General features: G+C 46.1%; 1 protein-coding gene across 3 annotated transcripts in view; it reads left to right on the top strand.

Moving 5' to 3' along the window:
• The window catches only part of MOB2 (MOB kinase activator 2), a 323,951-nt gene that overhangs the window by 245,526 nt on the left and 54,825 nt on the right, over positions 1 to 23,600 (top strand). The window contains exon 1 of one of the 3 annotated variants that reach the window (XM_085644920.1): positions 7,940 to 8,226. The exons of the other annotated variants lie outside the window; for them this stretch is intronic. Coding sequence (XP_085501046.1) covers positions 8,117 to 8,226 — 110 coding nt within the window. The 5' untranslated portion in view covers positions 7,940 to 8,116. Of the gene's footprint in view, positions 1 to 7,939; positions 8,227 to 23,600 lie in introns of those variants that run through there. 3 annotated transcript variants of the gene reach the window in all.

Below are 23,600 nucleotides of genomic sequence, written 5' to 3'. Positions count from 1 at the left end.
CACTGTGTAGTATGGTAGTCCTCTACAAGTTTATTTTCTTGACCTACTCCCCCCTGCTAGAGTTGCCAGGCCCTTTCAATTGTTTGTTTTTCTGATGTCGGGCTTTGAAAGTTCACAAAAATCACAGGACATTTCACATACGAGCAATGCATTGTTTCTGTTGTTTAAGATGTGATTTCCCCCAGTCAATACTTGGAAGAGTAACATCATAGTAACCCTTATCAGTGCATTCCAAGATGAGGAGCTGCGGGAATCCAGTTGGCTAAAGGTCTTTTCTTGAAGCCTGGCCAGAAGTGCCTGCCAGACGTCCGAGAAACAGCATGACAGTCAGAAAATGTCTTGGGAATTAAGAACAATGAACCACGGTGAAGGGCTGAACACGAGGGCAGCAAAGTACATTTGAGCAGCTAGAGTAGGGAACCTGCCTGGCAGTCGGTCACCTCACACCAAACCGTGTTTCGTCCTCTTCCTGCACACAACTTCCATCTATTGCAAACTTCTTCTCTGACTGATGTGGCATGCGGCCAGTGCAGGTCTACCCCTACCTGTGTACTTAAACTATCTTTTTTGAGACCTACTTATGTGGGTTTCCTTTTGCCGCTGTCCGATGCGGTTTAGGTCCATCATCTGCTTCTCCTGAATCCAAATAATCTCAACCAGCAAATCTCCCATACTGAGAATAATCGAGGCTGCCTGCCCTCCTTGTATCTGATTGAAAATATGGTACGGCAGCTGAGATTCTTATTTACAATAAAAACCTGACCACTCTGGTGCAGAGCCTGGGTTCAGCCTTCTGTAGCTAAGATGCCACATCCATGGTGCTCCGAAAGCTTTTACAAGGAAGCATGTTTTTTAAAGTTTTTTTTATGGAGTTACAGGCCACGTTTTGGTAGTAATGGTTAGAAGGGCCGAACTGTTAGGTACCCACTCTAAAAACCTTGAGCACCCTCAAACTCTCAACCAAGCTTGAAACAACTCACTCTAATCTTGAGAGATTTTGATTCAGTGTCTTACACTTAAAGGAAAAGGTTCTGGCAATGCTTGTATTACATTTAATTTGTGTTCATCCCTTGCTACATTTTAGTAATTGTATATCTTCGCAATACAATACTGGAAATTACTCTGGCCCATTAACCCCCGTGTTAGAGCCAAGTATTGAGCTTTGCAAAGAATGGCTCTTAATTCTGTGAGGCTTTGCAAAGCTGGCTTCTAGGTTAACATTACCCCCATACATTACATTACCCCCATTGCCACATTACTGAAATAGTAGGGACCATTTTGGCATATCAAATGTGAGAGTGCATGTTTTCCAAGCTGACCCGGAAAGTGGCTAAATATAATAAATTAATGCTAAGCCTGGGTTATTACTTGGAAATTATAATACTTTTTCTTAATATCTTAAGTTAGAAATTGAATGATTGTAGTCTCAAGTCTTTAGCTTTTAACCACACAAATAATATGGTAAATGAATTTTTAGATGGTGTTATGAGCAGTGACTTGCGTATTGATTCAGTTAATGTTCTTGGTGGAACAGGCTACCCAGTTAGGCTACCAACCAGATTCGCTTTACCAAAAACCTAAATATGGCTGTATGTTTTGTAACACAGGTTGTAAGTAAGAATGTCCAGTGATTATGGGCATGAGAACAAAAGATATGGTTCAATAAGATCTTTTTATGCCCTGATACTGCTGTGCACACAACTCCTGGATGACACGAGTCACACAAGGGAACTTTAGGCTCTTCCAATTTAGCTCGGCTCTGGGGCCAGTAGGTCCAACTGTTTGCTGTAACTTTGCATAGCTCTGGGCAGAGGCTAACTGGTACCAGGGGATACTGTTTGGAGCTTGCTGGGAAAATGTTCGCAGTCACAGAGAGTACTTAGTCACAGTGGAGCAATCTTCTTAGGCAGAGATTCTGGTTTACATCAGTTCGCCATCATTTTTTCATTGATATCTACTGTCACTATCTGTGGTGAGAGTCTCTGGAAGGCTTCTGGTCTCTCTCCACTAGTTTCCCTGTGCTTGAGGTTTCATCTTGAGTTGAAGTTGTGGGTGCAGAAGACCGTGGTAAGGCCTTGGTTGGGTATGGTCCTTTCTAGTCTGAATGCTGCTAGTGTCCTCGGGGGATGTACCTGCACTCCACACAGGCACTGTCACGGAGAGCAGTTGCAGTCTTCAAAGTTGAGCATCAACCAGTCAGTCTGGTTACATTTTCACAAGCTTTCTCGTGTCCTGGAGAGGTCCAATTTGTGGATTTGAGAGCCCAATGCAAGCTAGGTAGGAAATGTGATGTTGCTGGAGACAAGGATTGTTGATCATGTTTGGGGTACCGCAGGTATGTGCAGAACAGGGATTTTTCAACTATGAAGTTCGGGGTGCCACAGGTATGACTTGACTGGATATTACCTCGGTGGATTGAGAGTAGAAAGCACCCACTCGCATGTTGTTGTCACAAAAAATGCAATATGGTGGCAACTTAATAACCATTGTAATAAGCAGTACTACATTACAATCTCTAGTCTCTAACCTTAATTGTTTGATCTTGGGCAAATCATATCCTCCATGTCCCCAGATCTAACGAGGTGTATGCTTTACAGAAAGCTTAATGGAAGAAATAAATACCAAGGGCATATTTCCAGGACAGGCCCCTTCTTTATTTTGATTTGCACGTTCGGGGTTGTTTACCTGCCGGTGTCTACATTCCCCGTTAGTATCTGCCAAGGTGAGGGTGTCCCTGAAGCTGTTTTGTGAAGCACCCCTCTTGTGCTGTAGCTCCTCCCTCCCAGTCAGACACTATTTTTCCCCAGCTCATAGATGTCTGAAATATTGAGAGGTGAACACCATTCCATACTTCTTGAAATGCCTCGTTAGGCATCTGAGCTAGCTGCTAGCAGGATAAAATGGGGAACATTTGCTATCCCACACCAGCTGAGTGCCGGTAATGGGACAAACCTCCCAACCGAGGAACAGATCTGCAAAAACCATGACCGTTGGCCACTCTTTCACAGCCTTGCAAGTACTTGACAAATTATCCTTGAGAAGACCATGAAAACTGCAGGTGGTGTCACTGTCTAACTGCACTGTTTTTGTTCACACTGTATAGACCCTTTTACTGCAGTTGGTAAATCTCTAGCAGTTTGGAGTACCTTGTGTAGGAGAAGCTTGTGATAGTTTCCCTGGGTCCTGCAGCATAAGAGACTCTAGTTTTTTCAGTGAGTGCTAAGACATGGGCCTCCTTTGGGGGTCGGGCCGAGGGGCACAGCTGTCTAGCGTGTGTGCCCATATTCTACCAATGGGAGGTCAAGCTCGGGGAGCCTCCTCTCGGCAGTTTCTTCTTTTGCTAACCTGTGCTTCGCTGACACGGGATTTGTTTTTTTGGCTTCTTGTTGGGGTCTCTATTGACTTAAGCTTGGAAGAACAGAAGCAGTCTTGTCAAACTTAATGTATAAGGGGGATGCTTGTTACAGCCGTGCAAGCACACATACAGAGAGACAGGGCAGGGTTTGGTTCAACACACTGAGGTAGTGCAGCCCTTCCCTGGACAAAACGGGTTGCTGGTGTCAGACATTCAGAACCCTTAGCCTGCAGCAAGAATGTAACCCATCTAGACACCCACATGATACAGCAGTCCTTCTGGGATCAGTTATGGGATTGAGCACAATGTGACTGTCAAGGAAACCCATGGCTGACTTTCTGACCGTTTTGTCAGCAACTGCCAGCAGGTCTCACTGTAAATACAGTGTGTTCCTTTGCCTGACCAAAGTTTTATTGCACCACTTCCAGACATAACCAGCTGGGGTCAATGTGAAATCGATGCTTGGGTTTCAACCTGTGTGTGTTAAATCTTCGGCACTACCATACCTTACCAACAGGTGGCACCTTGATAACATCACTTGGCTCACCCTTCCAGATACTGCTACAGAAGTAGCACTTAAACAGCCACAGCCAACAGGTACCCCCATAGATTTAGTGTTTGGCTAACAAGCACTTCAAACCCCAGCTAGCATCTATTGTTGTAAAAGTATTACGTCTCAGTCCAAACTGGCTTGTTAACGTCAGCAGTAGTTTCCTGCTTTCTGATGGGATCCATGCACCACATGTTATCACATCCGACCTTTTCGCTTGCCCCGCCCCAGGGGATTGCTGCGCCGGTGGGCAACGTTTCTGCAACATGGAGGTAGAGTTGGTTCTCTGATTTAGTTAGCAACTCATTCAGGGGATTGTTCATGGTACCTCTGTTCCCCTTCGACCCACCTAATAGAATGAAGGTTAATTCTCATGGTGTGAAAGGAAGGCCCACTTTCTTGTCCCTGTTTTTATCTGTAGAAGGGATTTGCTCGGAGCCCTTGAGTTCCACTGATGCTCTGTGAGGTGCCTTCCTTCGACTTCCCCTGCATGTATCTAGGAAAGTCAAGAGGTCACCTAATTTGCTTACGGCTACACGTCATTTGTAGTGGCACAATTGGTGAAATAAAATGGACAAAAATGTAAACCATAGTAATTACTTTTAGCAGAGGACTAATTTAAGCATTCAGACCATCAGTTTTTGTTTTCTAAATGGGACAGCCTAAGTGCGCAGATTTTGCCCAGGTTTGGCCCCATGGCTTACTGCGTCACTGGCTCAAGCTGCCCTTGACTGATTAGGCCCAACAAGGCTAAAACTGGTCTGGGTTGCTTGTTTTCTTCCTAGCAAGACCTGGGCATTTTTGGTCCCCATCTGTAATGGCTGAGTGAGTTAAAAAACGATGACATTGACTGCTTCTCAGTGTATCTTTCAACAAACTTCTTCTTGGGTCTTGCTATAGACAACAATAACTATCTACGAGACAGCAGAGAAAATGGCCAGTTTCAGACCCCTTTTGCCTTTGGTCCTCATGTAGTTTTCAAGATAGCTATTGTTTGGATGGGCTGTCCTTCAAGCCCGTGGCATTTAGTTGAAGCTTCATTATTTCCATTACTCTCCGTGTTAGGTGTATGTGATATAGGCCTCCAAGTAGTTCCCACTCTCTGCTGCTTGCTTACTTCCCGCCTATTGATTTTCCCCTACCCACCCTCCACTCACATTGTTTACTGCTGTTCCCTTCGTTGCCCATCTCCCTGCTCCCTCACTCCCCATTCGTTCTTGTCATTCCTCTTGCTCCCTCGTTATCCCTGCCTTACTCATTTATACCCCTGCTACAGTCATTCTTGCTCCTGCCTCACCCCTTAGCCTTACCTGCCTCCATCGTCTGTTACTTGCTCCCTGCCTTAAATATTGTAGCAACTCTCTTTAGAGCTCTTCCTTATAAAGTGTGCAGGTAGTTTTTAAATCCAAATGATCGATAATACATAGAAATATTAAGGTGTCTTCTTGAAAAACATATGAAATGCATTCAGAATATTGTTAGGTATCATTATCATAACATAGCGCTGTGGTATTTATTTAGGTCATACAAAAATAAGCAAAAATCATCATTCTTGTGAAGGAGAACATGTACATTAATGTGTTGAAGTCAGGTGCTGTGATTTTCCATGTTCAAAAGCACAGTTGCGATTATTTGCCAGGATCCTTCCTGTTCTCAACAAAATGAGATAAAAGGGCATCCGCTATGTTAGTCATTCTCTGATGTGCCGAGTTTGATAATGCAGTGGGGAACACCTATTGGACCTTTATTATTAGCTATATGCACTGTGGCCTGCAACGACAAACATTTGTGAGTGGCACAAGGGACCTCTAGTCACAGGCTAAGGTCCCGCAGCCTGCTTCTGGGAAAGTGTGGTTGCAGCTTCTCAAGGGCGACGCTTATAGTTTTTGGCCGAGCATTGTCATGAGTATCCTACGGAGCACTGTTCTTCGAATCCTGCTTTACCTTCTCAGAAGTCACTCTTCATGTGACTAGGGGCTTCATCAGCCCAATGCAAACTCTAGCCATTCGCCCACTCCCTTTCAGCTGGTGGATTCCACACGTAAATGATCAGGGAGAGGCAGCTGGCTGTGGGCTCAGTGCAGACACTGCTGGAGTGGGAGGAGGCGTCCGCCTCTGCTCTCCTGATGTTAACTGGTGCAGGTATCCCTCCAACTTCTTTCAATCTGCCTTCTATTTTTCAATTCCCTGATATGCCCAGTGCCCTTCAGTAGTAAACCAATCAATGAAAGTGGACTCCGAATTTAATCCTTTAGAATCCAAGATTGTGATGGAGCTGCTGGACTAAAAAAGGCATGTCCCGCATATACAGATTTTGAGTGACTAATTCCCCAGCCCTGCTTATAAGCTTGCCAGAAGGAGGGAGGCCACATTGTGGATGGGTGTTTGGAAGCCAAGATGGCTGTGAGATGCCAGATCACCTCTGCCAAATTCAGGCTAATACTGTTCAAATATGTTTATAGAACATACTTGACCATATCAAACTTTTTAGCGCATGGAGAGAAGAGAACATCACTGTCCATGTTGACATGCGGCTGGAGCTGAATTTTTTCACATGGTGTGGGCTGGCCACTAGTGATCAGTTGAGATTGGTCCAAGGTATATAAAAGGATAAATGACACAATAGGGTTTGCTTTGTAATCTAACCTCGGGCGATTTGGGGCATTGAAGGGGATGGGAGCAGATAACTCCACGCCCTAGCTCCTGGTGGCTACTGGTTTCATGGTGGTAAAATTAGATATTGCCAGGCATTGGATGTGTGCTGATCCTCCTACATTGAAGAATGTCTCTGGGCCATGAACCTTTGCACTGCAGTGGGGGAAAAAAACTGGGACCATTGTTGCTGAATAGCATATGACGTATGGGCTGGGTGGTGACAAATTCACGAGGTGATGAGGCTCTTTGATTTATGTGAATGAATCTTTTACTGTGACAGCGCTCTCTTCCTTTATGCTCATATAAAATATTTAAAAATAGTCACTTTATCAGTACTTTAAATGGGCAGGTACTGCCTGGTGCTGAGTACCTGCACTTCTTTAATGTAAAAAAGGAGAGTATCTGCACTTCTCAGCACAGCTGCAGTACATTTGGTGGGACAGTATCGGCACTTTTTAGAAGCAAACAGGTACTCTAATGAGTGAGCAGGGCTTTAAGTGGGACGGGTCTCAATAGTACAACGTCACTGCCTTTGATGTAACTTCAAAGAGCGTATTTTTTCAGTTTTATAGAGCCCAGACTTGGTACACTTGGCATGAAAGCAGTGGTGGTCACTCCACCGCCATAACGGAGCAGCCACCACTGAACAAAGCATGCCCCCATATGCACAACTGCTCCTCATAAGTACAACTACTCCTCAAAACCTGTCTACCTAGTTAGTGTTTTTGTCTAGAAAACTATTTGCACAGACCAAACTGTAGACTTCCGCCTCCGGTTAAAAAGCTGAGTCTTATAGCATGCTGCTTATCCTAACATATAATACTGAAACGAACGTTATGACGATCATATCCATGTTATTTACTTATTAGTCAGCGCAAACCAGTACTTACTTGTACATGTATTAAGGTTTTTACAAACCATACACCCCTAGACAACAGTACACGACGAACCAATGAAAATCCCAGAACCGTACGAGGCACCACTTGTGGCTTCGGTGCCGCACTAATTAATGGTAGATGGTGCTATATAAAGCATGATAAGATAACATCAGCAGATGCGACCACTAGGTTTGGAAAGTGGTGATTTTTCAGAACCGCACATAACTTTAAAGGCTTCCGGCTCGTAGGGCAGTGCGTCCCGTACACCAGCCGCGTGGTATTGGCCCCCGACCCACGACCACAGAACCACCTCTGTGCGGCGCGCCCCCCGTGAAAGAGGCAATTGAGCCCCCGTGTTTGCACAGACTGGGCGGCTGCCAGAATCCCTATAAGGCCCGTTGTTTGCCTTTACCACCTTCCTCCCCCACCTTCTTCCCGTTCCCTCCTCTTCCTCCTCCGACCATTGGCTGCGGGCGGGGGGCCGGGCCAGGGCTCCTGCGGCTGACTGCTCCAGCACGAAGGTAGTCGGACGAGTTCTGGGAAGGGAACGGGTGCTGGGATCCGTGCTCTGTTAAGACTCCGCACCACCACTAATCCTTCTGGTGCCCCTAGGCTTTGCTTCCCCCTGTCCCCATCCCTCCCCTCCCACGAGCCCCCTTCCTGCTCCTTCTCCCTATCATGGTCGGCGATCACAGCAGCTTCGGCGGGGACCGTCCCGGACTCTCTCCCACCTCCAAGACCGGGTTAAGTTGCAAAATGGTCCTACAAGCCGTGGGGAAGGTCTTGAGGTAAGCTGCTTCGTCTGCGAAAAGGCTTTTTTTCTGTCCGGCTGAACTAGCGATCTGTTCGGCAATGTTGTGTAGTGCCACAGAAAGGGCTTCAGGGCGCCAGACCATCTAAAGCTCATCGAGCAGTCCTGAGGCATGGATCACTGCTGTACCGTTGAACTTGGGGGTGCTCGTTGCGTCCGATTATTGTGATTTGGCGGCTTTCCCATGGGTAGTATCTGGAGACAACACAGGGGACACGTGGACACCGGAGAGTCACCTTTTTGGGTGGATGGGTTGGCAGTAATGTGCGATCCCAACACCGCGAGATCTTATTCTCCATTGAAGTTTAATTCACCAGAGCAGTGTTTGGATGGAATTCCCTCGCTTCCGGCTTTTCTGGGACTTTTGTGACAAACTTTAGATCGCGTCTGAGAGTTTAGTTTCTGGTTCTAGGTCTGCACAGACTTTATTCACTCGGTAATTGGTGGTCTCCTAAGGGACCATTAACGTTTAACCTCTTGTTGTATTGCTATGAAGGTATTGCCTCTGTGTGTGGTGGGAGATGGCACCTGGTCCTCGGTGTGTGTCCAAAGTTAAGTCCCTCACCTTGGCCTGTCTTGGGAGCTTAAATCCTCCCTGTCTGTGCCTGGACTCTCTTCCAATACACGCTGAAAGAGGAGTAAGTGCCTCAATCTGGGAATGTACGGAGTATATATTTTCTTGATATTGTTGATTTCAGTCTCTGCTGGGCAGTTCTTTCTGCGAATTTTAGCTCTGCTGACTCCAGTCCCTTGTTGCGGGTGCCTTCTGAATTTGCTGCGAGAGTTGGTCCAAATGGTAGAACTCAGTTAACAAATTGCCCTCACTGTTGTAGGGATTGCATGGTGGCCATTCAGAGCCAGCAACCCTTCCTCCTTACAATTCAGTGGCGGCTCCTCTGCGAAGGCGCAGGCACCTCACCTCACTGCTTTTTAGCAGTGGACTAAAGGGAAAATAATATGATGACTTGCGTTAACTTTATATTTTCTCCTACTTCTGCAGCTTTGCGGGGCAGGGGAGGAGTAGTAACACCCTCCTAAGTGCGCAATGACTGCTTGGCCAGAACAGTCTTGCGCACTTCGCATGTTCTTCTTGCAGGCTGCATTAAAGCCTGTGTGGATAACCTGCCCAGGCTCCCAGTCAGCGACTAAGCGCCAAAGCACAGCGCTCAGACCAATTACAATGCTGCTAAGGCAGCGTTGTGATTGGCCGACTGGGAGCCTAGGTGTGCTCCCTGTTCAGGCCAGCGGCTACAGAAGAGACTAGGCGTGAAGATCACGTCCTCCCTCCTGCACCCTACCTCCACCCATGCTGGCCGCTGCTGGTATGATTGACATACATAGGTTGATATTTCAGGATTTTACCTGCAGCCCTGTCCATGCCCTCTAGCCCGACACCAGAGGATACAACCACCACTTGCATGAAGGCCTGGCCTTAAACCACCACCATCACCAACCTACCTCCACCCACCCCCCTATTCTGAAGTTGTTTGTGTGATCTTACCATGTTGTATCTGTTGTGCGTTAAACGCTATAGATGGCCTTAGTTAGCAAGCTAAAACAGAAACAATAGCAGCACCTACAGTTTTAAAAAAGCTCACCCTAGTTGTATGTTAGAGCTCTGCTCTTTTGATGGTGTCTGCCTGCCTCTCTATTGAGGGAGGGGGTTATCTCCTATGACTGTTGGAGTTGACATTCTTACAGGAATCTCTCCCACGGTATGGGCACCTTGGGCTGTAACTAGGTGCGTATTCCTTAGAAATGCTGGGGTTGCACAGGGATGCTTTATGCTATGGGAAGTGAAGTTGTGAAATAATTCAGTAGGAAATGGGTAGGTGCTGTTAGCAATTCGTTAAGGGAAGCACTGGGGAAGAGAAGTTCGAGGGAACGCTTGATAGAGATGTAAGAGGCAAATGTGGGAAGAATCTTGTGGGAATTCTCAGAGCATTGAATAGATCTCATTGAAAAATACTGGAAGCATAGAGGCGATTGTGGCAATTACTGGAGTTCTAAAGATGCTTTAATCCAAGGAATACTGTGTCAGAATGACCTCCTTAGTGGGTCATGTTGATCTGTTAGGGATATTAATGGAGCCCAGTGTTCCTGGATGTGCTGGGTCTATGGGATGATATTATGCATGTCAAAGATGTTTAAGATCCAAACTGCCTCGAAGAGATGCTAGCGGAACGTACTAAGCATGCGAGGAGCTGATCTTGGGGCATGCAGGAGTGGTGGAGGGATGTTTGTGATGAGCTGGTGTTGTGAATGTTCTTATTTCAGCAGCAGTGGAGAGATGGTCATAGCATGTTCCACCAGGAGCCATGGAGGGATGTTTCTGTACCAAAATGTTCTTGTACAAATTGGTTCTGTCGAGGGACCACACTGGTGCTGTGGAGCATTGCCCTTCTTAGTAGGAGGTTTTTCTAATCGCATAAGAATTCTCAGAGGCATGTTCGGGCTTTGGTGTGAGGTGTTTTTTGGGATACTCCGCCTGTGGACAGGTACTGACTGGATACTTGGAGATGACTATTAAGTTCAGGAGCTATTAAAAGCGTTTCGTTGAGCGCAGTCAGCTGATAAGATCTTGGAGGTATGCTAGGGTGTTGGGAAACTGTCTGTTCCAGGGGCTGTGGGGAGTTGTTCTTCCAGGAAGCGTTTTCTGAGAGACTCTGCTCCATCGGAGGGCTGGCTGGGGCCTTGGGAAGGTTGCTTCACACGCAGGCTCTGCTATATGCTTCTGCTCCCACTCGTTACCCTGGGAAGCCCTTTGTCTGCACAGAATGCTTAGCATTTTGCCAAGTATGTGGACTTAAAATAACACGGGGCCTTTGATGTGCTTCCAGTTCAGCGGCCTCTTGTTAGAAGCCTTGTTTCGTCCGGAGGAGCACTGCGGCCTCAACCCCCTTCTCGGGCCTCCGGGCTCCTGCGGGCCCAAGCCTCGGCCCCGTTCCTGGCCTCCGGGCTCCTGCGTGCGTTTGGAATCAGGAACTTCCTGGTTTCTAAAGCACCCTATCACCTGCCGCCTCCTGCGCCCTCAACCAGGTGCGCGAGCCCTTATCAGTGGGCGGGACTTCCCATCATAGCTGGGAAGGGGGGCTTTGTCAGGACAAGCACATGGCTCCCTTTCAGGTCCTAATGCAGAAGTCCGACACAGAAGGGAACGAACTGTCAAGGAATATAAAGATGCCAGAATAGTCCCCTGTCTCGAATGACCTGGCATTACTCGCTCTACTCCAGGCCTGCCATTATGTCAGATTTGAACTTGACATACCTAACTCTGCACTAGCCCTATCAGAGGTAAACTTGACATTGCGCTCTCTCCCAAAGCTCTAACATTCTTTCATTGGTGTCTTTGACTTGGTTTGCTAGACCCCAGCCCTACAATCTTATGATAGGGGACATGGCTTACTGTGCGCATCTTTGCCATTCTCTCAGAGGTAAGCTTGTTCCCTCTCCTGCAGCCCTACCATTCTTTCATTGGTGACTGACCGCTTTTTCGAGCCTAGCCCTACCATGCTTCTATAGGTGAACTTGGCATGTGGGTCCAGGTGAGACAGATGGCCCACTCCGAGTCCAACAAGCCGTTCAGAGGTGCGCTTGCAAGAAGGGTACCCCCCCTTGCGCCTGTTAGAGGAGATGAGGTACAGTTTTGTGGGTCCTACCTATAATGCCTTCAGTGACCAGTTTGACATGACTCAATTTAACCTGGCAGGATGTTCCTCTGTGGCATTGTCCTCCATTCTAGGCGCTTTGTTTCTGTAGCAGCATCCTTTTGATTCTTGAGGGCTGTGAAGGGTTCATGGAAAACCCATGCTACTCATGTTTACGGTCGTCGTAACAGGACAATGCATTCTACTGTATTTTTTTAATAGGGATCAAGTCATAACTTAAGCAATGGGTTGCTTCGTCTTCAGGTACTGCATTTAAAGGACTGTGAGACCCATATCGTAAAGTGAAACATCAGTGGCAGGGTTTTCAATATGTGGCCAAGTCACAGCAGTGGTTACTAATGAAATTATTTTGATGGAGGTTTCTGGATCCAAATTAGTGCTTGGATCTTCCATCTTGATTTACAAGCCTGTTAAACGTGTTTTTATTAGCTGTCTCCGACAGACCTGATGTGGACCATCCCAAAACTTAAAGTGGGCTTTTTAACTAGCCGATTGTTTGCCATTGAACGGCTTTCTTGTTACACTCATTGATTGCTTCTTTTTTGATGGCTTTCCTTCATCTTCTTGTGTTTTGACCTTTCCCTGCAGCATAGCTTCTTTACCATCCTTCTGATTGGATGGCCTGCGTCCTTCCTTTGCTCGCCTTTACGGAACTACTTTTTATCTTTGTTTCAATACTCAATGAGAACGCATGTGTTATTGCTGTGTCCCTTTTTGTGCTGCTTCTCCACTCAAATACCTACTCCTACGCCAAGAGCTTTGTGTTGCTCCCTATGTCATCCACCCTCAGCTCGTCCATTACTTCCCATACCTGTTTTTTGTTTTCCCTGCACCTTTACATTTTTTTTATTCATATAGCACTCCAAGTTTGGACTCCACCATCTTGGAACTGTATATAATTTTTAAAAATTGCGAACGTACCTTGTCGTATGCCAGCACATGTGGGTGTCGAATGCATGCCTTACATTATGCTAAACAGCCACTGCATTATGCCACATAAATAAATGGGCATGCACCATGACGTATGCTTTAAAGTTTTTCTTTTATCTCTTTTGGATTATGCTGTACAGTATAGCATGGACAAAAGGCACTGTTCCACGGCCAATGGCGAAGGCTTTAACGGTACTTGGTTGTGTGGGTCCCATTTACTCCATCTCCGTTTTTTTTTTCTTCCTACTTTGCTGACTATTGTAAACCACACGACCCCGCCCCCCTACTGTACTCCAAACCCTTAGTAAGTCGACAAACAAGTTGTGTAAGGCCGCCCCCTGGGGTAGCCATACGTTGTGACTCGGTGTGCTAGGGCTTCGCGACCCCCTACAAACGCTATTTGTTCTCTGCCAGCCCTTGACACAGCTGCAGCAGAGGAAACACGTGCCTGTCCAGGGGGGGAGGCAAAGAAAGCGCTGTATCCGCCCACCCGGACTTCTTTTGTACTCTTTGTGGGCACGCGTGGCTCTCTGCTAGCCTGTGCTCAGAGCAGCTGCTCGTCTGCTGGTGCTGGGCCCCCTGCTCCAGTTTGAGTATGCCAAAGACGTGCCTGTTCAGGCCGGCTGTCGGGGAAGGGGCCGGAAGCAGATGGGGGAGGTTTTGGTGAATAGCAGTGTTCTTGTGGAGCAGGTGTCATCCCTGACGGCAGTGCCTGTGCACCTTTCACTTCCCAGCAGTCACCATTTAAAACATCCCCGAGATCGACCAGCGCATGAGGGGCGTACTTTGAGAAAGCAGAATGAACCGTTCGTGCATTCACGAGACGGAGTGTAAATGTGTGTTTTAATTGCGCGGCTCCTCCGGGTCAGACTTTGCCAGTCTGCAGTTGCACTCAGGCTCCTGGCAGGGCCTGTCCTAAACTTAAGTCAGCAAACCAAGTCAAGCCCTCGAAGCAACAGCCGCCTTCCCGTGCACCCCATGTGGAATGCTTTAAACCGTTCCTTGAAAGCAGAATCCAACGACAGGCCCTTCCAGAAACGTGGAAACTGTACTAAGCACGGAATTTCAGTACCAGTTTGAAATCATTGGATATCGCTCGACCTCATCCGATTAATCTCTAACTTTCCCATCTCCTACCTTTTTTAATCCTCAACCCTCCGCAGTAAGCACAACACGGTATAAAACTTACAGGTGGTTCTCTCCATAAATGGGGCTGATAGAGCATCAGGGACCATTTATTCGGCTTGTTTGAAATGTCCAATCTTGAACACAGTTCTCCCTTTGGAGACCGCGGCCATTAGGCTTGGTGTGTTGAGGAGGAAGGTAAATTGACTTTTCTAATCTAAAACAGTTAACCCATTGGAAACTGCCTGGAATAGGTTTCCTAAATGGAACAAGAATTGGCAATGCCAATAGATTTGTCCATGTGGGAGCTATTGACTGTGTCAGTGTGTTTATTTTTTTATTTTAAGACATGTTGCACAGCAGCACCAACTGCTATGGAGCATGGCTTAAAGTCCGTAAAGAAAGCAGTATGATTCAGCAAGTGCTGACCGAGTCCTAAAGCAAGTGCGATGGGAGCAAGCCACATGAGGGGGTTACATGGAAGGAGGAAGCGGCAACAGTGGACAGCAGTGGTGAGTGAAAGCAACACGAGTGTGGCAAAGGGTAGTAGCAGTAGCAACAATAGGAGATGGGTGGAAGCTCCATTTAACTCCCCACGCCTAAAAAATGAACGCTTCCTAAAACTGCAAAAAAACCAAAGCATCATGAGACGTGGGGAGGAGGGAGGGAGGGAGCAGCAACACGAGACAGTGGGAGGAGAATGGAGGGAGCAACATGAGGGAGTGGGTGGGAGATGGACTGCAGACATGCACTCTTCCATAGTTCATGTTCAAAAGTAAAAAATATTAATGGAAAAAAATACCTTCAAGCATGCGCGGCCACTGGAAGGACACTGGTCGCTGACAGGAAAGCTATACTTGGTCCATGCTTCACGGCAGGGACCGACGTTGGAAGCACCTGGAGGAAGCAGAAAGTAAACCATAGATTTTATTGACAGCACATGCGTGCGGTCTCAGGTGAATTCAAAAAGCTAAGGAGCAGAGAGCAAGGAAGCCACCACAAAGAGTGGCACATCACTCTGTCTGTTTTTACAGCCAGTACCTTGCGGTTTCCTCTAAGGTGTGTTCATGTGTAAACATGGCCATAGCACAGCTGGCTAATTTGCAAAAAATGAATAAACATTTTACTCCAAATATTTTAGTTGTGTGTTGTAATACTTTCACGAGTCCTAGCATTTTTTGGAACCACATATTTTGCATCTAGCACAACTTTTTCTGCTTATAAATGCACACCAGTGTCTTTAGGGGAGACTGCTTTGGATGGGAGACCAAAATAGTTGGCACAAAAGGCCACTCATACCCTGAACTTCTGATGCAGAGAGCACACCATAACAAGGTCACAGAAGTTCCTCGCTGTGAGCTGAAGTAAGAGTTCTGCCTACTGTCAGTCCTGACGTTTTTGCATTATTGCTGTTTACTGCTACCTGTTCAGGGAGCTAGTGGTTGCAACCTGTTGAAAAGTAGCTACAGCAGAAATCAAGCATCCACACCTCCCTAATGCCTTACAAGAGAACAACCCAGGTTAGTTTCATGCGGCAGGTCTGGTTGGGTACAGATATCTGCTTTTTGCTTTCATCTCAAAAAGCTTTTAAAATATTTTAAAGAACAATTGGGCTTGGAATAAAAAAAGTGAAAGTTAGCCTTCTTGTCTTTAGCTCCTTATAGATTCTTGCATCTTACTGGAACAGTCTTCTGGATATTACAAAGGAGACACTAGGCATGCAAGAGTCCTGGTCTGCTGGACATTTTATTGTATTCCCTTTAGTCCATAATTTCTTCTGGTCAAATATATCCCTGCTTCTCATGCAATAATAAAATAGTATAAATGAATCTACTCTTACACTCGTGTGATTAGCCAATCGCGTACATACCTTGTGGAAGTTCAGGCAAATGCTGTGTCCAGTTATGGCAAAGAAACATTTTAGGCACCATAAGTTGTCACTCTAACCCTTGATGGCCCCACTTGGATGCTGATGGCCCAGTCAGAATCTCTGCCAAAAGGGTTATATCCAGTGCTTTAAATGGGCCGGTACTCACCGGTACTGAGTACCGGCACTTCTTAGATTTAGCACTCGGAGTACCAGCACTTCTCTACTGCCGAGGAGAGTACCGGTACTCATGAAAAGCTGGTCCTGGCGGCCTTTCTTTGATAGCTAAGGCACTTCTGTAGACCTGCGCCAGCCCAGCTGAACAATTCAGGGTGGGCTCATTTGCATACCAATCGGGTGTTCACAGACATGGAGGCAGCCCAGTGACAGCGTAATTAAGAGAGCCATGGGAGGTAACCAGGTTCAAATGGCTTTAAAGCCACCTGATTCTTTTGTTAAGTGTCTGCTAATGTTTGTCTGCTTGCCTGTGATTGTTGAGAAAAACGAGAGAGGGGGGAGACAATAGAGACACTCTTGGAAGTTATATTAAAAGAAATGTGTGGACTGCGTTGTGGGTGCATGTCTGCTTGTTTCTTTCTGTGTCACTGGAGAACATATAGAATTGTGCGGAGCAACAGCAATTAACAGAATTGATGTTGCACATATTACAAAACAACGAAATGTTGAAATATCGCCGCGTTTGGGTTTCTGTTGTTTCTAATGAGTAAACAAACCTGCTTTGTTTATTGAAAGACATTTCTCATGTGTTTTGGTATGTGCGGCAAGTAGTATCGAAGTCAATAAGTATCGGCATGACTTCTAAGCCCCGCCCCCAAACCCCGCCCACTCGCCACATTTAAATGAGTACCTGCACTATTTTCCCCCCATTTAAAGCACTGGTTATATCTGTGTATTCCATGCCTTCTTAGGAAACCACTTGTCTCCCAAGGTGAAATCTCCGTGAAGAACCAGGACAAATGCAGAAAGGACATTCTTAAACTCTTCCCTCTCGGATTTGTAAAGTCCATATGCACTGGTTTAAATGGCCAGGAAACAGGAGAGAGGAAAGACCAGCATCCACACCCCAGGGCACTCCTGGTGCTCAGGCTGTACTATGCACAGCCCGTGTGCTGCAAGAGGAGAAAGGAAAGACCAGCGTCTACACCCTGAACTCTCCTGGTGCTGACACTGTACTGTCCTGTGTCTGAGAACAGGATAAAGGAAAGACCAGCATCCACACCTGGGGCTTTGTTGGCGCTGAGGCTGTAAATCCTTGTGCTCTCAGCTTGCATACAGGAGAAAGGAGAGACATCTGTCTACACCCTGACCTCTACTGGGGCTCGGAATGTACAACCCTGTGTTTGGGAGTGGTGTTCTTCATTTTGAGGAGTGAAATAATGTTTTGTTGCCATAATTTCTGGAAACTGATACTATTAAGTTCTGATACCGCTATTTGCTTCTCTCCCCATACATCGAATGTACCCTACATCTCTGCTCTTACACGTTTTATGGTACGGTCTCATTGTATTACCTTTAACTTTACCATTATCTTATTTGTCCTATCAACTATTTGTTTGAAATTGTTCTTTTCTGCAGTGCTCTCTTGCCCTTTGAGTCTTATCTTTGCTAAATGAAACTAGCAGTGAATAAACAAACTGAGAATATTAGAGGTGTGTTTGTTTGTGGCCCCAAGTCAATGTTTGGAGAGTAGTGCTTCGAAACATAGGGAATCTGTATTAGGGAAACTCTCGCCATCGTTTTATTTTGGCTCCGAAGTGATCTGGAGATAAATAGGGAGGCTTCGGGGGTCACTGGTTACTTTGCCCCAGGCTGGCGAAAACAGGCAGCGATGGCGATAACCAGGAAAGCCTGACTCATCAGAAGATCTTCATTCCTTGATGCAGGCACCCGATCTGATCTTTGGTTTTGTCAGTGTACATTTCCTGGCCCTGGGGCATTGGCTCATTCATTAACCACTTCCGCTCATCATCCCCATCCAGTGATAGGACTAATAGGGGCTGCTCCCAGGATCCATGCGTATATATAATCACTCTGAAGCTGCACAAGAGCGAGTCATTTGGTGACATCCTGCACCGGGCCACGCGGCCAGCCTGTTGTGGCGTGTCTCTTTCCGCCTCCACTAGGCACAGTGCCATTCCTGGGCTTAGGGCCCTTGTTTATCCATTCAGCATGTGCCAAGAGCAGGTGTGGGACAGTTTTAAGGCATTGTGGCTGCCAGGGCGAACAGCTTGATGGCACTCCTGCACTGGCCGGGCTTGCATGCAGCTGTTCATCAGCCAGCCACCCACTTTTATACCTCACCTCGCCGTCCTGCCCATTTGTAAAATTGGGAGGAAATCGCACAGTAACCAAATTAAATCCCTCGAATGCAAAGAACCATGGTGACCTGAAATGCAAGTACAAATGTGGGCAGCACAGAAAAATCTATTTAGAAACTAAGGACGTGGAAAAAGTGCGGCCAAGCGAAGGACCGCATCCTGGCGCTGCCATAATACTACGGCCTTGGCCAAACCCATTGATTTTCCATGATGGGTTATTTTACAATAATTTCCCTTTCTGGCCACTATTGCTGGCTTCCTTCAATGTGTCCGACTCTACCGGGCATGCGTTAGCACATTAAACACAGACCTATTGCTTTGCAAATGCTTGTTTAACAAGGCACCATTGCCACAGTCTTACTGTGAAGTATAACTGTTGTTTTGCAACGTGAACCTTTTCTGGATTCACTTGTTGGGTTCCAGGACGTACATCTGACCTCACAAGTGATGGACTAAACACTAAATGCTTGATGCAGCCCAGAGAAAGGGGGTACAAGAAGACAATTTCGCCCCCTAACAACGAGATGGCAGAATGATGCACAAAGTGTGAATCCAGAAAATGAATCCAGCTGCCAAACTACTTGTACAGGTAAGTAACTTTTTGAATAGCAGGTATTATACAAATCAGTGATACTCGTTTTATCAACCGTAAAAGGATGAAACGCTGTATAGGACACAACAAGATTTAAATCTGAGACCACCTTATTGGCTATTTGTTTCCACACTAGGAACATTAACCAACAGTGCTCTCTAATATTTACATCTGTTGGCCAAGTGTATAGTCGGTAAGATATCGGTGTGTGTTAAGGCACCCCCTGCAAAGGGCTAGTGTATTCAGCAAAACACTCTTTTGTTACTGGTAAAACACGTGTGGTTTTTGTATTTGATCCAGTGCACTGATTGTAAGCTGCAGGTCATATTTGACAATGAGGGGGCTCATGTTTCCGTAATACCATGCATGTCACATCCACTCCCGGTATGATGGCTCTGTGGGTTATGCACATTCTGCAAAGACCGGCACATTTTGCACATGGCATGAATTTGAGCTTTTGCAGGGTTAATTAAAACGTTTGTTCTTCTTGGGGTTAATGAGAGAACTCCATTGTCTTGGGTGTCAATGATCAAATATTTTAACGACCATGTTATGTTACTGTGCTTTATACATGTCTTTTAGTATAAATTCCCCTCTAGACTTGGAATACATACATGTATTGAGCTTTCAGGGACCATGCTGTTTTACTTGCTTACTAGTTACCTGGAAAGCGGCTCCTTTTTAAGGGAGATTTAGCACGTGGATCACTGACCGGTTGGCTCTTAGCCAGGGCCACCAGAATTATGCGATTCTGCAGAATTGTACTTATAACTACAGATTAGCCGCATTTGCCCCACACTCCTCCATCCTATGAATAACTTGCAGATTTCACCTCAATTTTTTTTTAGGTGTTATGAATTAAAAGTTAATGAGCAAAAAGCGCATTAGTGGTTCTGCGTAGTCACAATTCTAGTCTTCTCTTGGCTGATTAGTGAATTGAGACAGTGTATTGTCAGACCATGTGACGCGCATCCGCTATGCCCCGGTTCCTTTGACCTCACAACGAGGCCTTAAAAGACCCAACATAAAACTGACAATGAGAGGTAATTGAGTGTCGTCTGCTGTGAAAGTTCAGGCAGGTCAACCGTGTGTCGGTGGAGAAAGGGACAGTCTGCCGAGGGGACGACAGTTGCTGAGCTTCTACTGAGAGGGAGGGGGCTCTGCCCGAGGAGGTGGGTTGTGTTGGGGCGTGATTGGTGCAAGTAGCGGTGCAAAAACCTTCCAACCTGTGCCTTCATTACCGGGATCTTTTTAAAAATTGATTTTGACATTTTTATATAGCTCGAACATTTTCTGAAGGTGCCAGAGCGCTTTACATATGTCATTACATGGGTAGTTACAGAGTTCAAGGATTACCAAATGTTATCAAATATAGTTACATAAGCGCAATGATTCCAAAAGGAAGCAAGTTATACAGTAGGTATTTATAGCAATGAAACAGTTTGTGCGTTGGGGAAGAGTTGGCCTAACGGCTAGGGCGGTCGACCTCGAATCTGGGGAACTGGGTTCGAGTCTCTGCAATGACGCTGAACATACTTTGATTCTGGGCAAATCACTTAATCTCCACGTGCCTTAACAAATAAAAAAAAAGTGACCTCATGTAATGCAACTGGTGCTCTGATACCCGATTCGGGTCCAGTTCGCGCTATATAAAACTGTAAAAAAACAACCACAAAAAAACCAGACATTTAAAACCTCTGTACTTGTTCCACTCCAGCAGACTCCGCATTTGTCCCTCTTTGATGTCCAGTCTGTACCTGTTCCCGAAGCCAGCCCTTTTCCGTTCAGCATACAGGTGGCATCACTAACCCTTTAGTGTGGTCAGATGCCCAAGACTGAATTACCTGTTCAGTGCCAGAACCCGAGTCCTCTTTGAAACGTTTCATCATTTCGGGGATGTCGAGGTTTGAGTTTTTCATATAATGAAGCACGCCAGATCCGTCCTGCCCCTCACTCCTGCTTTTATTATTCCTTGTCCATTTTGTGCTGATGCAGCTTCCGGGTTTTACCTTTGCACGACCGGCTTTACAAATAAATACATGAATATTCCTCCGTTAGCCCTTTCGCGTTTCTCCACCTGTACATGCAGTTTAGAAATCCTGCCAGAATCTCTATAGCTGTACCTTTAACTCAAATTGATGACCCAGAGAATCTTACTATTCTATCTCCCCATGCCTTAAATTTTCCACAGAGGATCTCCACATTTGGATGTTTCTCAACCATTTTACCAAACTCCACAGCTGTCTAACTGTTCCTCACTAATCTGGCCAGTACTTTTTAGGTCAAGTCTGGGCAGCGCATGTGCTGCTCAGCAAGGCACTCTGTATTAAAGTATGGACTTGAAGCTCTACCCAGGTGTTTTTTTTCCCCCCTCAAAGTTTTATATAGCGCGAACTTGACCTGAAGGTATCGGAGCGCTTTACATGAGCACCAATTGCGTTACATAAGGACGCAGTCATTTTTGTTGGGCACAGGGAGATTAAGTGTTTTGCCTAGAACCACAGGATGTCGAACGTCGTTGCCGAGACTGTAACCCGGTTCCCAGATTTGAGGTCCACCGCCCTAGCCATTAGGCTACATCCTTTTATTGGCTTGTCATTGTCCTTTGTAAATGCTGGCTTCTGATTCGTTAATATGCTTGTGAGTCCCTCCTTCGTACCGCCTTGTCTTAATTTGTAACCTCCCATGAGGGCTGGCCCTTTAACTTCTTTTACACGATATGTCTTATTTAGTCTCTAAGCACTATTTTCTTTAATGAGTTTCTTCTACTGGTGGCACGGCATGCTTTCCTGCAGCATTCAGCGCGCCATGCGCACTTCCAATTTCCAAGCAGCCCGGGACAATAGCGGCCACTTCTTTAAAAAGGAAGTAGGTCTTGCATTTACAAAAGTTTGAGCTATTGTAATTGATAATTCCTTTTATTCATGTGTTAATTATCAAAACAGTTAAAAATAAAAGGCATTGCCATTTACAATGCCAATAGGTTAAACTCTTTCAAATGCGAGACCTATTGCCTTGCAAATGCTTGTTCACAATTGTACTTGTTCCGTCAAGAGAGGTAGTATATCTTGGAATCGGGCCAGAGAGCTTAGGCACTGTGCTCATTGATAAGAAGGTCCCAGCTCTGTTTCTTTTTTAGGTTGAATTCTATTGAAATTTAGAGTGTAGATTTGCTTTTGTGATGAGGATAAACACACAGTTGGATTGTTTTGTAATGAGAAGAACATTGAATTATTTTGCAGTGAGTTGGAGACAGTCCTATTCTATTTTCAGTAGCGGTAAGATGGATTTCTCCCTGAGAAGCACAGAGTTGGGTCTGCTTCTAACCAGAAGCACACAGTTGTATTGGGTTATGTCTAGAAAGACCAAGTTGGATTGCTTTATGATGAGAAGCACGTTTGTAGTATTTTTTTTTTAAAACATGAAGCCAGATCACTTTGACTGGAAGCACAGAGTTGAAGTATTTTATAAGTAAAGTTGCATGATGAAAAGCAGAGTTTTATTCTCCAGAGTGGAGGATACAGCAGGCTGAACAATAAGGAATAAACTCAGCAGATCGTGAATGACTTGGGGAAGACATGGGAGGGCTAACAGCAAGCATAGCCCAGGGAACAATAAGCAAACCTAAAATAATAGTCTCAAGTGATGGAAGAAAATATGGAAGCAGGCAGCAGAATTTATACAACCCATGCCACAGTAGGGTACGGAGCCACGAAAGAGCTTCTGATAGTCAGAGAGACATGGAGCAGGCTGGAGAAGGAATCTGAACATCCGTTAGAGGAATAGAGTCAAGCTAGTCAATCGCAGCAGTAAAAAGTGCAGAGGATAGTTGAGTTGTGGAACTAGTAGAGGAAAGTCAGGAATAAGAACCCCAGGTGGGCAGATGTGAGCTAGGGAATGGACTAGAGAATTAAGAATAAAAGCATTAAATGGGACTTGTACTCCAGGAGGAAACGATGATGGATGATACAGTGGTGGCTGCTACCTGGTAGCAGCAGTGGGGCGGGGTTGGGGAAGGAGGGAGAATAGGTTTTAAAAAAAATCACTTGCCTACCTCTCTGCTGGCTGGCCGGCTGCTGCCTCTCCTACGTCCTCTTCCTGGGTTCTTGGGGATACAGGAAGCACCAGGGCTCCCAGGGTCCCTGCAGCGAATCACAATGCAGCAGTGCAGCGTTGTGATTGGTCTGAGCACCCTGACACAGCGCTCACTCAGGGGCTGGAGGGGTGGGCATGTTCTTCATGCAGGCTGCAATGCAGCCTGCATGGAGAACACAGTACGTGCACATGACTGTTTTGGGTGGCCAGAGAGGGCTGACCAAGCACTCATGCCCACATAGCGAGTGCAAACCATTCACCCCCCCTGCTCTTGAAAGCAGCCCCGCCCCACAAAGATGCCGCAACAGGGAAAACTAAAATGATGATAACCTCAGGTTCTCATTTTATTTTTCCTTTTTCTACACTGCATAAAGCAGTGAGGAGCCACCACTGGTAAACGGTGCCATTCTGTGTTTCTTTGCCAGGACTGCAGACATTCTTGTAGCCTCTGTGTATACCTAACCAGGCAAGTGACAACGTGCAAGGAATGCAGGTTCTGAGTCTGCCGTGTGTGTTTGGTCCTAAACTGACACATCTGCTATCAAGCTCTGGAAGAGAGTCTGAAAGAACAGGAAGACTTGAAACTGTAAACACATTCAGGTGAGCTGGTCCTGTGCTGTCAGACCTCTGCTTTATGAGGGTTTCATTGCAGAAGGCTCCTGAGAGGTTAAAGTGTGCATGTGAAGTCCAGAACAGTGCATGCTAGATTGTGTACTTCTGTCAAATCGGAGTCCC

The sequence above is a fragment of the Triturus cristatus genome, chromosome 3_1 (assembly GCF_964204655.1).
Source record: "Triturus cristatus chromosome 3_1, aTriCri1.1, whole genome shotgun sequence".
Classification (NCBI taxonomy): Eukaryota; Metazoa; Chordata; class Amphibia; order Caudata; family Salamandridae; genus Triturus; species Triturus cristatus.
This window is presented reverse-complemented; position numbering and strand designations above follow the sequence as displayed.